This window comes from Coffea arabica, chromosome 1c, assembly GCF_036785885.1.
Source record: "Coffea arabica cultivar ET-39 chromosome 1c, Coffea Arabica ET-39 HiFi, whole genome shotgun sequence".
Classification (NCBI taxonomy): domain Eukaryota; kingdom Viridiplantae; phylum Streptophyta; class Magnoliopsida; order Gentianales; family Rubiaceae; genus Coffea; species Coffea arabica.
In genome coordinates, this window is record NC_092310.1 from 55,181,771 (window position 1) to 55,195,134 (window position 13,364).

Sequence of the window (13,364 nt, forward strand, 5' to 3'; positions counted from 1 at the left end):
TTGAATCGCAAATACAATTTTCAATCAATTTTTTTTTTAATTTTATCTTTTTAACCATTATTTTATCTCACATCTTCAAACAATCTTTTCTCAAATAGAAGGGAAACGAGAAATTAGAAGTAGTAGTAGTATTATGAACTAGGCTATTATTTTTTACAAAAGAAAGAACTCAAATATCTGAGAACAAGAAGTGATCTGAGATCTCTAGCTATTACTTACATTCTACGTGGTACATGAAACTAGGAGTACTATCCCGTGTAATATATTATGCAATCTAGATTTTGTAATGGTTTACACAGTAGACATTTTATATATAATATATATACTAAAAAAAAAAAAAAAAAAAAAGCAAGGAAGTATGAATACGTTGAGTTGGTGTGATTTTACAAGTCAAAGATTTTGGTGGCAAGTCCCCCCACCGAGCTGATCCACCAGCTCTCCCAACAATTCCTCAAAAATTTGTATCTCGAATTCTCCACTGATCTCTCTGTAGCCTTCAAACCTCTGAATCTCCTTGCTCAGTGGTATCCAATTCGACCGAATCGTGTCTTTTTCTGCCAATTCGCAAATTTCACCCCACATGTTGGCAGAATTATTCTGCCTTCCACGATCATTCTTCCTCAACTCAACGCATTTGCCTTCGCTACGAGTCCTAGATTTACCAGAAGCATTGCTTGTCAAACTCTTATCAACGTACTGATGATTCAGCTTCCTATAATTCTCAAGTTCTTCTGTTAAAGTCCTCCTTGACTTTGAATTCGTCAATCGTGAGAGCCCCTCTGTCGCAACATATTCAAAACTCAGCCAGAGAGCAATGAAGTTCACTAAAGTTATACTACTATAGTTAATATTGAAAGAAAAATCGAATTTAGAAGAAAAAAAATGTGAAGCCAAGAAGCAAACCTGAGCTCGTAACTTCTGGATCACATGGGAATTTCACGATATCCAAAACAGAATTTGGGCTGGAATTTTCAGAATCAGAGCAATCTGATTCTACTTTCTTTACTGGCAAGCAATCATCTTTTCTCTTCTTCATCCTTCTTCGGAATTCATTCTCAGGTTTGCGGTTTATGGGCTTTGCCCTGCTTTCGACTTCCTTCCCCTCAAATGAATTTTGGGAAGAACTAATACTCAGTGGACGAATACCGTCGCTCATTACTTCAGAAACAGCTCTTTGAGAAGCCTTCCTGGAATCCTTCGTCCGCTCTTGCTTCTGATTATTTAAAACATTCATGGGATCTTGATTTTCTTTGTTCTTTTCATAAACATTCTCCCTTCTCCCCGTACTGCTCTGGGATTTATCGTTTGCTCCTCTGCCTCTTTGCTTCTTCTGCTTTGAACGCGTCTCCGATTTCCTACTTTCTTCACCTACAATAGTCTCAAAGCTAAGAACAAAAAAATCCTCATCTTCTAGCTCAAGAAATGTCGGAGCAGTCTCCCTGAAGCTCTTCACGCGTCTATGCCTCCCCTGAATTGACACAAGCTCCTTCATCAAATCCACAGAATTCATCGACCGGCTACGTTCAATTGAACTCGGACTTTTTTCAGCGGCAGAAAAATCGGTCTGAGGCAATGATTCTAAACCCATTAACCTTGCCACGATGCTCGGTGCGGCGGAGGACTCAACTCTCTCCTCTGCACTTACAGTACTAGTACATTGCAGCCTGTCAAGCTCCACGGAGACAGAGTCGTGGTCGGTGTCTTTGAAGTGATCAGAGGGGTGCGTGGGAAGGCTTTTAAGGCAAAGAAGTCGGCGGAAGACCCCGGCAATGCACCCAGCTGGGGTGCTCCTGGAATTGTGGACATTGCTACCGAAAGAAGTGGAGGCGGTGGTGGAGGTGATGGTCGAGGAGGCGGTGGATGAAGAGGAAGTCAAGAACTTCATGTTCTTTTCTGTTTGAATGAGAAGTACGAGAAGAAAGAAGAAAGAAAAAGTCAGTTAGAGAGTTGAATTATTTGGAGTTGGAACTGGCAAAGAGAACAGTGAATGCGAGGAAAAGCGAATGGAGAAAAGCTAAGATAGATTTGAATGTTTGGAGGGATGGGAGACAGTGAAGCGGTGGTGGCGGGCTTTACATTTGAATCTAAAGGGAAGCGTGTTACTATATTGTAATGTAATGTAAGCAGTTTGATGGAGAAAGGAAGGAAGTTATGTTCCCACGCGCTGCGAGCAGTCAATTTGTGCAATTTGTCTTATCCGAATTGGCTCCATCAAATGGTGTGTACCGCTAACGACTGAGCATGCCTACCTTGGCAATCAGTCATAGCATCTGTCGAACAAAGGCTGCATAGAGTGGAGTTTTGGTCTGAAATCCGAATGGACTCTAAGAGAGCATGCCCACTACTATTAGATCATGATTAGATTTGGCTTGCATTGCTCAATGGGATAGGATCAAGTGAGATGTAGTTTAATGATGAATAGAATTTGTTGGCATTTACGACCAAGAATCATTGGATAATCTCGAAACAAGTACTGGTGCAACTAATTAAGACAATCTATAGGATTGTTCAGGTTGATGCTTTTCTTGCAACCTATCTAATGCCTATAAACCAAATGGTCGAATTAGAAACGTTTTCGCTGGTAAAACGCTTTCTTCTTTCTATGCGCGCAGGTGAATGTGGGAGGATGAGGTGAAGACTCAAGAGAGTCAAGATGGTGAGAGTGGGTGAAAATTGTCAGGGAGGGAGGACGGAAGACAATAGTAGTGAGTGAGGGAAAATTCTTTTTGGGCATTGGGAGGTGGGGTTTGCTGATCGATCAGCCGAAGAAAGAAACTGACCTTGCCTGCTTGGACTTTCAACTATGCCTGTACAGTATGTATACACACACTGCCAAGTGCCAACTACTTTTTTGTACAGTATATTCAATTTTTGTTTCGGTCCCCGTGGCCGTGGGTGGCTATAGTTAGCAAACAATTTAATGCCAAAGGGTCCTTAAAAAGTGAATCCTTCAGTCACCCACCCTGCCTTCAGGCTTCAATTCTCTGTGTTTTCTTGTTCCCCTTTTCTACTTCATGCTTCCCATTTCCAGCTTCCAGTTCCAGGTTCAGAAGAATTTGCAGATTGCGGAGTCCGAAAAGATTCTTTGGATTCGAATTGGGTTTCCTTTTCCTTAACTTGTTACTACTATATGATTCAAAGTGCTAGTAGATAGCACGCACAACCCTTTGGGATGTTTGAATTGAGCGCGCCATCCACCACCTCAATGAAAATGACTACTACTCAATAACGCTGAGTTTCATTTTCTATTCTACCATAGATAGACCCTTTATGCTCAACTCTGCATTTTTTCCTTCGTAGCTGAAGATGGAAGTTAAACTGAAGCATGTTCTCAATTGAATGCTGTTCTTCATGTTTTACACCCAATATACATCTCATTGGCTTTTCTCCGAGGATTGCTACAACTTCTGAGGCTGCCCACAAATGAGAGGAGTTATCAATATGCAAGGCATGTAGTAGCAGCATAAATTGAAGATGGGCTGGCATCGGTAGTGCTGCAAAGTAACCAACAAGTTAACTTGGGATTTTTTTTTTTAATACGGCATCGTTGATATTTTTATAATTTAATTTATTCTAATTTACTAATTTAGGGGAAGATAGCATCTTTTTCGAATTTTTTTCACTGTAAGTGAGATTCGAATCGTTAACTTACATGAGCTTCGGCTGGGTGGTTAGTTAACTTGGTTCAATTGGCTAGGATTTGCATTAAAGACTTTTTTCGGGCACTATGAGACTTTTTTGCCGGTAGGTTAAGAATTTGAATTCCCGTCCAGGCAGGCAGTAATTAAGTTCATATTTGGGCTACCATGGGCCCAGAGTTAAGGACCTTAATAGTACTCGATACCCTCTACTTAAAAAACAAAAAAAAAGGCGGCTCTATCTAGTGTGGCCTCTGGGCCTAGAGTAAAGACTTTTTTTTTTTTTTTTTTTTTGAGACGACAACAGTTGTATAACCTAATCTATTCTATATTAAGAAGATCCAGAAATAATTCGGAGCGAACTGAACTAACACCGGATCAAACGGGTGCACAACACACCCCTGAATTTTTTGAAGCAAACCACTTAAATGTGTACTAAGGAGGCCTAGAGTAAAGACTTGATGTGCTCTACTTTTTCTTCTCCAATCACTAGGCTCAAACCAGTGGCCATTACGAGACAAGTATAGTGCCCGTCGAAACAAAAAAAAAAAAAAAGTATTTATTAGAGAAGTAGGCTCCGTTTAACTGTTTTTATTCTAAAAACTAAAAATTGTAGCGCACTTTAAAGTTATTTGGTGTAAAAGTGAGTTTTCTCCCTCAGTCCCTCAATAGTCTAGTTAGAAAATATTACAAAAATTTCTCTCTCTCTCCTTTTCCCCCTATTTATGGGATACTTGCACTTTGCACTTCTTTTCGGAAAGATTTATTTTAGTCCAAATTGCGTGAATTGTGAATATGGTCTTGGTATTTTTTTCCCCTCCCCTCAAAGCAGCACAAAACGAGATACACAAACAAAGCTGCTGAAAAGAAAGGCAAAGTTGTGTCTTAAAACGTGTTGGATAAAACAGGAACAAAATTTAGCTTCTTTAGCTCGATTTAATTCAAATTTCAATGTCTCAAAAATGGTAGTATTACATCGTCAATGGAATTAATACACCAAACTGGCAAACCTTAGTTCCAACTTCTAATGAACAGATGCAAGTTGTACTCATCAACTATGCTATAGTCTAGTATAACATTATCATAAAAAGGGTAATATTACTGCTGAATTGTCGAGCCATCAGGACCAGAAGTTGGCTCCAAACAGATTGTGAATGGCTTCAAAGCCTTATATTATTTCTCTGGCCTGCAACTCGTAGACTCCGTGGGATGGGGAGTTACTGACCCTTGCTCTTATGATGGGATCCGTTAAGATTTGGGTCGGTCTGGTAATACACGATGTCTCCTGTGTCGCTAACGTAGTGATCTTGACTGATGCTTCCGACCAGGTTTTCAATTAAGTGAAATGGAATTGGCCCAGATTTTCTGGGCTCTCGGTAGTACTTGCCTAGGACTGACTTAGCCGCCCTCGTCTGCGTCCGGACAAAAATAAGAAAACAAACCAGAATATGACAATCTACCATTTAAGTAATTGATCAAGGACAATCACGAGACCGAATAAAGAGAGGCCGCCGGGGGCGGGGGTTGGGTGGGTAAATTTCGAGTCATTACCGCCTCTACCAGATGATAATGTGGGATCTGAGGAAAGAGATGGTGTATAACGTGAGTGCCAATGTCGTGATGAATGTTGTTAAACCATCCGTAATCACGATCAACCGTGGTAAGGCCGCCTCTCAGGTAACTCCATTCCTGCTCCAAGGCAGCAAAAGACATTATTAGTATTAATTTGAATGCCAACCTTGGTGGTGGGCTTTAAATTAGTTTTGCTGACAAAGTTGCGCAGAAAAAAAAAGAAAAAAAAAAAAGAATGCATGGTCCCTCGAGTCCTCAACCTGGTCCATGTCATTTTAATTTTGAGCCGTGAAATCAATAACGTTCTGGTACAATTTCAGTGAGATTAGTACCGTTCTGGAACAAAAGCAAACAGCAGGCCCCAACAAGGACAGAGACAACAGAAAAAAAGTGTCCCAGTTTATTTAGAATTAGATTACCTGGCCACGGTACCAGGGAAGTTTCTGTTCATAGCCATGGTGGTGCAAGTATGTAACAAAGTCCAACCACATGACGAATACCTGAAAGTAATTCAAATTGCGATGAGATTATTATGAATCAGGAGAGATCTCAAAACAGAAAGTAATAATAATATTATGTGAGTTACTAGCTAGTTACCAAGTAGGGAATGCCATAGATCTTAAGCATTTGCATGACACCAAACACTGCTGATAGACAGAAGAGGGAAACAAGCATCAGAGTCCAACAGACGGTTGATGTTACCACGTACTTCCTGTCACTGGGTTGGAACAAATCGCTGTATGGGTCGAAGTGAGAACCCGTTTTTCCTGGACTCCTACTCCACTGTTACATAATTCCATTGCAATACAACGAGTTAATGCCGCCACATCTGGGAGCAGTAAGGTTTCTAAACTGGGAAGTCTTAATATATCGTACCAGGTATAGTGGATATGCAAACATCGGAAAAGGGATCTTGTAACGCATGAACTTAGTAGAGTAATCCAGATTCTTGTACGTCTTCTCCGGCAACTGAAACAAGGAAAGCAATTCAACAGCTGGTTCAGACTGATGGAGCTCTATCGTATCCGGATATGGCATGTCATAAATCGGAAACTAAAAAACTGGAATTAGAAGGACAAGTCACTGAAACCATCGGGAGTGGTTCGATGCTTGCTCCTATAGTAGAGGAGGCGTGGCTCCCAATCGTCTCCTCCAGTTGTCGGGAAAAAGGAGTGGGGAAACGATAAAACTGAAAGCCCATATTATTCGAAGAAAAAATGTCCGTAGAGGGCTTAAGGTAGAATATGAGGTTAGGAAAATTACCGGCACCCATGACTCATCTTTTTCAACATTTCCGTGGTTTTGATGATGAGTTCTGTGGCTGATTCTCCTGCAGATAGTGATTCAGGTCACATTGTGTGGAGTTGATTTTTTTTTTTTTTTTTTTTTTTGTGTGGAGCCTAGCTCCAAGAAAAGAGTACTTTTTTTGAGGAACTAACCATCCATGGTAAGGGACAAGAATAGATGAATGCAGGATGTGTCCCACAAAACCGTTTAACGTTGGGTTGTTGGAAAAACTCCCATGCCCGCTGCAGTTCCAAGAAATTGGAGATTTGATTTAATTATCGCAGACCAAAACAAAGAAAAGAAAAGAAAAGGAAAAATGGTGGTGATCAACTGGTGGGTGAAGAGATTGCAGTAGTTACCAATCATGGCCAAGAACAAAGATTGCCCAAAACATTGTTCCCTGAGCAGCCCAATAAACTGGCCAAACCATCCAATTGTCGAAGTGAAGTGCCAGTGCTATTAATCCAACCACTACAACAAGGTCTCGAGCAACATAACTCAGAGACCTCCATGGATTCTTTACCCAGCAATGCTCAGGAATGGCCGCTCGAATGTCAGCAATCTTAAAAGGAGGCGGTGCGCTTGGATCAAAATCAACTTCATCCATGTCTTTGCTAATGATACCGCTGCTGCTGTTCACCGGTCTCTCTGTCTCCTCGCACTCTCCCACCAATGCCCTACCAGGTTTAGTATTTTCAACTTGGCCCTTCTTGTCTGCCGAAAGCGGCGAAAGGGAGTGACCCAAATCTGTAAAAAGGTCGGTGAGCAAGAAAACCAACTTGAGAAGCAAAAAAGAGATTCTTGAAAGGGAATCAACCACTTTCTGCTCAAGTATGAATCTTGATTTTTTTTTTTTTTTTTTTAAAAAGGGGTTCAAATATTTTAGACTCTAGCACGACTACCAAGGGGGGGTGGGTTGGGGTGGGGATGGCATTCTGACTTTGCCGTACATGCTGTGGATCTTATGCACAGAGAGCATCGGCAACAGCAAATGCCAGTTGGGTTCATTTTCAAGTGTGAGGAACTTGCTGCAACAAATATATGTTAGTCATTACTCGTACTATTGTCTGTCGCCCAAAAATTTAAAGGCATTTTCACGCGGGTATCTCCAAGTATAAAATACTAGTATATGGTAGAGCATCTCGTTTTCGCAGGACCTTACTTCTCCTTTTTCTAGGTTTGTACATATCATTTTTTTTTTTTGGGGATTTGATTTTACTAAATCTCTTAATGAACAGAGATTCTTTATACATTAGCTAGCTACCTACGACATGTATTCTATTCCAATGCACTAGCACTATTACAGTAGTATTACTATTCACTACTGCTGGTGGGATTACCGCATAATAATCTCAAAGCATCCCCTCCCCTATTTCGCCCAAGTTGTTTTGGAACCGAATCTGAATAGTGGACGGAGAGACAATAATATGTGACAAGGGGGCAGATCGTTTTCAGTCCGTTGTTGGATTCTGATTTATACAAAATTAATTAAACTTGTAGTACTGCTTGTGGTTGAATTTGTAAGTTTTTTTGGGGCCATGATGCTAGGAAGACTGAAAGAGCACAGCAAAGTACGCTCACGCACTTAGCACCGAAAACTGAAGTTTGTTACATCCTATCCTATAGTGTGAGCGCATATAATTTTAGCGGACTCCAATCTCCCATGTTGACAGAAAGCGAAAGGTGCAATATGGTGGTGCCCCATGCAAAAGACATGGGGGAAAAAGGAAAATTCTCTTACGAAAGGCAGTTTTTTTCTGTTACAATGATGAAGAATTCCACTTTCTGGACAGACTCAGCACATAAACATATTGGAATCTTAATTTTAGAAAGTAATAGTACATAAAATGGAAACAGGACAGGTACAATTAACCTTAATTTTGTTATGATTTGCTGTACATTCACGTAACTTACTTTGTTTTATTTTATGGTTTGAGTACAATAAAGTTATTTAAATGCACAACAAATTATGAAAAATGTACGACAAGCTTATCAATTGTACCTAAGATCAACGATACCTGTTCAAATCAAATCAACCATGGTTAACCATATGTTTGAAATATAGAAATCCTCCACCGAATTTAACAGGAAAGACGGAGAGAAAAAGCTAAGGAGAATTCTAGAATAATATGCTTCTTACCAGATTGGAAATATTTCTTAAGAAACACGGAGAGATCGATGTGCTCTTTGTTCATCACAAACCATTCATGATTTTAGGCAACTTTTCGCGGAAATAGAAAGTTAGAGAGCTAAGCATATGCATGACATGAATGTGGTTGGTTGATATTTTACCTTGACACATGTCGGCGGAAGAGAGCACCAGCCGCTGAGGGTCAAGGAGAAGGGGGAAGAGGGAGGGAGATTGAACGCTTATTCCTGGATCAGCCAAGCCGGAGAAGGACAAACGAATTTGTGTCTGTTTCTCGGGGTGTCAGCCATGCAGGGATCCTCAAATTTATAAGGCCAAAAAAGTATCGATGGCCCTCGGAATAAAAACGGTAAGAGCATTATACACGCCAGGAATGTGTGAAATTTGCTTTGCAGCTATACGCTAGTGACATGGACGATGTGTGCCCGTCGAACTCGGCCCTCCGTGTTGTCTCTCGTGGGGTTGTGCTTCTCCAGCCACTCCCACCATCGGTTTACTTCTACAATTTGGGTACTCTCTCTCCATTTCCTTTTTTGGGAAATTTCCGAACGATTTTTGCCTTTCCCCCCTCTCTACCCCTCTCTCTCTATAACGCATTTTTTTTTTTTTTGGTAACAAGTTTGCTCCCCGGATGGATTATCGACCTTAATTGTGAACACTAAATTCCACATTGCAAGGGATATGAAAATACTCCCATCCAATCTCTACTTTTGTTTGTATCCCTATTCATATTCTTACTAAGTCAGCTTCGAAATTAATACCAGTGGTGTTTCCGGGCGGCGCTGGATTTCTTTTAGAAATTAATACCAGTGGTATTCAAAGATTTCAATGTTTATTCTCCCCTAAAACAGTACTAGTATTTTTATTTATTTATTTCTTGGGTTCTGAATCAAAATTTTAATTTTATGTGTTGTTGTGCTCGTGCTGGTGGAGCTCCGCGACAAGGACCCGAATCAATAGTTGTTAAACTCAAGCTGGATTTTCTTTTCTTTTTTTTTTTAAAAAAAATTTCCTTGGTTATGCGCGTATCTCATTTTCTTCAATTTAAACATGCTACAATGAACTGTACACAAATATGGGCCTTTGAAGCGACGGCCGGACTGAAGCCATTAGGTCAAAATTGCGTACTAGAGTTAACTACTAGTATTAGAACAGTGTGCTAACTGGAAAATTTTAGTTTGAGGGGGTGAAATACACACACATATATGCATATATATATATATATATATATATATATATATATATATTTGGAGTCTAACATAAATTTTTTTTGAAAAGTTTTGGAGACAAATAGCTCAATATGTATTTTGAAAATTCTCAAACTTTTAAGAACTTTGAAAATTTTCAAAATTTGATAGAGACAAAGGATGAATTTTCAGAATTTGACAGGGATAAGTACGATAAGTATTACGATTTTTAAAGATATTATGAACTAGCCCACAAAAATATGGCAGATAAAACTCACATATAATAAAATTTCAACCCACAATCCTACACATAGTGCTCTCACTATTAACATTTCATGAATTATAAGTCTTGAATTCAAGTGTTCGTATATGTTAATTTTTTCTCCCGCTGTTTGTGAATCAATTTATATTAATTAATTAAATTTCTTCTACATTTATACGTAATAAACGCGAGATCGACGCCGAATTTAATTTAGAATTGGGAAGCGGCAGTCTGGCGGAGAGGATCTCAACTTTGTGGTCCACAAGACAAGGGCGGGCCTCAAAGGTTCAGCCACGCATTTCGCTCTCGGGCTTTTACAGCTTAGGAAATTGCGTAGGCGTTCTGACTTGTGTGAGGTGGGTTTGTCAGTAGTTTCAAGTTGAGCGTTAAGAGCCACGTCTCACGAAGCGAGAAGAGCCAGATTTCATAATTCGAAGTACGATTTCATAATTCAGTCACAATGCATACATTATTATTAGCTTAAAATAAATATTATATTATTTTAAAGATGAATTTCAATTTTAAATTTTACATATATGATAGATGTGTATCCAAATTCGCTGAAAAAATTAACCTTAAAGTTTGAAAAATTAACCATAACGTTTATGATTCATTTTCTACGGGGTAATTGCAAGTTTGTATTTAAAAAAAGTAGGAAAACATTTTACATTCATTAAACTAGGGGGGGTAATCTTGATCAAAAAACAGTTTTTTTTTTTTTTTAGATGAAAACAAATTTCATTGATAGATTGTTGGAAATCATGCAGCAATAAAATAAGGAAAAAAAACACAAAATCTCTGTAGAAATCCCTAGAAAAACAGAAATTTCTCACTAAAAATCTCTAGGAAAAACAACCAAAAACTCTCACCAAAAAAAAAAAAGAATTTCGTAATTAATATGCGGGCAAGGTGATTTAGTCGCAATTACTCTTTGCGTAGACAAAAAAAAAAAAAAAAAAAGGGCAATTTATGGCACGATATCAATTGCACAACTGTAATTGGTTTACTGGTCTAAAAAATCATACAACGGACAATTAAAGTAAAATATTGAAAGCTATTTAAAAAAGAGAGAGAAGAAGAAGAAAAAGTGATACTTGATTTATATTTATTTCTGAAAATTTTAATGCCCTTCTTAATTTGCCAAACAAAACAGAAAAGATCACCACCTCTCGTCTAACATGAGCACAAGTTCAATTAATTCTCTTCTGATGCCAATAAAGTGTGGAATGGTACCTTCAATCCCACAAGGCTCAAATTAGATATTTAATACTCCATACAGCAAATATAATTTACGTTGCAGAAGAGAAACTCAATTGGTTCAACGTAATGGCTGCTCCAGAAGCAAATATCAAAAGTCTATGATCCCAAAATCAAACGCTTTGACATTTGTTTTAGGACCATTTCCAATTGCTAACGACGTTATAAGACTGTTTCCCAAGTTTTAACCCGCCGTTGAAATGGAATTCTGGGGTAATTCTTAACTCCAGTCAATAGACAAATTTGAGTTGATCCTACTCGACAATTTCTTCACAAGTCTTAGAAAGTGCGAAATCCCATACTATCTAGACTTAGTTCCGATGATTTACCAAAAAAAAAAAAAAAATTCTAAACAACCTTCAGTCCAACAACCTCGATGATCATGACTCCTTTGTATCTTCTTCTTTGTAAAAAAAATCATGCGATTGTATCATAAATATTTTTGAATTAATTTTTTACATACGGATAATATATACGCTGTTGGTGTTCGATGAATAATAACCATACAAAATTTAAATTTGAAATTTAACTTTTGCACACGTATCATGAATTCAACAATGATAATATATACACTGTAAGCGTATATAAAGTCTACTCAATAATTTCTAATCACTATTTTATTATTTCAACCACTTTGTCATATCACATAAATATCACGTCACAAAAAATATTATATAGTATTATTTTAAAAGTTTTTTTTTTCTAAATAATCCCCTATGCGCGCGCGCACACACATTCCACGGTCGAAATATGAATAGTAATTGCAGAAGCAGCAAATTGTGCGGAATCAGCCCAGAATGAGGATTGGAAAGCCAAATGAAAAATGTTTAAGCATCCCCTTTGTACGGTAGCCCCAAGGCTCATACGGTTCTAATTCTAAAATACGCTCCGGGAAGAAAGGGGAAGGAGAAAGAGGGTGGACACAATAAATTCAATTCAATGGTTGAGTGGAGCCAATATGAATTAGGTGGTTGGTCCAATTAATACAAGTAATGAGGAAACTGATTTGTACTGGAGACGATGTATTATAATAAAACCTTTGGAGCATTTACTGGGAGATGGATCGCAAATCGACGGCCGCAATCAGCCTTTAATTAGCTGTACGGGGATCGGCTTAAAACCTTAAATGTTTGGTTCCCATGAAAAAGTGCAGGACAGGACAGTGTGTCGTTAATGTTGTTTGTCCTACCATCATTTTGTGAGTGAAGTCACACCGAAGTACCGTCCTTGTGATGCACTGTATCTTGCGGGTTACTATATAGTACATCCGCTTGAATTTCACTTTTTTTTTTTTTTTTTTTCCATTCTAAATCCGCACCTTCAATACATTGGTTACTTATACAATTAGCATTGAAAGTACGTTGTATGGATCTAACCGCTACCCTAATATTAAGTTGTGTTTTACTGCTCAGTTAACCCGATTTCTTATAATAGTACATGATTTGATTAAAAACTCGATGAACCTCGAGTCTAGATTTTACTTGATTATTCACCAAGTAATCAGGAGCTTCTGTTGAGTTGAATTTGTTTAAAACCCACAAGTATATAATAAATTTTTTCAACTTTATAGTTTCGAAAGAGATAATGAGTAAATACTGCATAAAAAAGCTTGACACCAAAATAAATCCTTAGAATAATTTAATTGTTGAGAAACGACATGGTAAATGCATATAAGAAGTTCATGGCCTTGAACGTTGTAGTTCATGATGGAAAAGAAATTTGTTCCAGTAGTATTCGAGTATGCTTAGCTTAATAACTCTTTGAATCAGTTTAAATTTTACAAAAATTAGCATGCGTTTGTACCTTGTGCAAACACACGCACATTATTATTGTTTATTAATATACTTGGACTTCACCTAACAAGTGCTCCTGAGTACTCACACCAGACAAGTAGCAGCAATGTTTCTCAACCAAAAAAAAAATATATATATATATATATATATAGTGAATCATGCAGTTGACCGGTTTTTAAGTCTAGATCCACATTATAAAAAAATAAAAAAGGGTCTAGA

The 13,364-nt window shown here is 38.3% G+C and overlaps 2 protein-coding genes across 4 annotated transcripts; both read right to left on the reverse strand.

The window, feature by feature from the left end:
* Positions 1–333: 333 nt before the first annotated feature.
* LOC140036760 (uncharacterized) lies at positions 334–1,964 on the reverse strand. The gene is made up of 2 exons (XM_072079355.1): positions 904–1,964; positions 334–779 (listed from the first exon to the last, which is right to left on the reverse strand). The coding sequence occupies exons 1-2, from the start codon at positions 1,883–1,885 to the stop codon at positions 391–393; spliced, it is 1,371 nt and encodes a 456-aa protein (XP_071935456.1). The 5' UTR covers positions 1,886–1,964; the 3' UTR covers positions 334–390.
* A 2,569-nt stretch (positions 1,965–4,533) lies between these two features.
* Positions 4,534–8,928, reverse strand: LOC113730631 (omega-3 fatty acid desaturase, endoplasmic reticulum-like). 3 transcript variants are annotated; one of them, XM_027255444.2, is made up of 9 exons: positions 8,790–8,928; positions 6,857–7,244; positions 6,650–6,739; positions 6,474–6,540; positions 6,087–6,179; positions 5,808–5,993; positions 5,630–5,710; positions 5,190–5,327; positions 4,534–5,050 (listed from the first exon to the last, which is right to left on the reverse strand). In XM_027255444.2, exons 1-9 carry the CDS (start codon positions 8,797–8,799, stop codon positions 4,856–4,858), a joined length of 1,248 nt encoding a protein of 415 aa, XP_027111245.1. In that variant the 5' UTR covers positions 8,800–8,928; the 3' UTR covers positions 4,534–4,855. The 3 variants fall into 3 exon arrangements, with proteins under 3 accessions (XP_027111245.1, XP_071935468.1, XP_071935462.1); XM_072079367.1 differs by lacking the exon at positions 8,790–8,928 and adding an exon at positions 7,838–7,915; XM_072079361.1 differs by lacking the exon at positions 8,790–8,928 and adding an exon at positions 7,448–7,575.
* Between the last annotated feature and the right edge of the window lie 4,436 nt (positions 8,929–13,364).

What these genes read in the sequence shown, in the direction of transcription:
- LOC140036760 (XM_072079355.1), bottom strand. Translation starts at nt 1,885, where the DNA reads ATGAAGTTCTTGACTTCCTCTTCATCCACCGCCTCCTCGACCATCACC. An exon ending in TCCAGAAGTTACGAGCTCAG is followed by an intron (nt 780 to 903) that starts GTTTGCTTCTTG and finishes ATGTTGCGACAG; the next exon opens with AGGGGCTCTCACGATTGACG.
- LOC113730631 (XM_072079361.1), bottom strand. Translation starts at nt 7,505, where the DNA reads ATGAACCCAACTGGCATTTGCTGTTGCCGATGCTCTCTGTGCATAAGA. An exon ending in TTTGTTCTTGGCCATGATTG is followed by an intron (nt 6,740 to 6,856) that starts GTAACTACTGCA and finishes TTGGAACTGCAG; the next exon opens with CGGGCATGGGAGTTTTTCCA. An exon ending in ATTATCATCTGGTAGAGGCG is followed by an intron (nt 5,051 to 5,189) that starts GTAATGACTCGA and finishes GTCCGGACGCAG; the next exon opens with ACGAGGGCGGCTAAGTCAGT.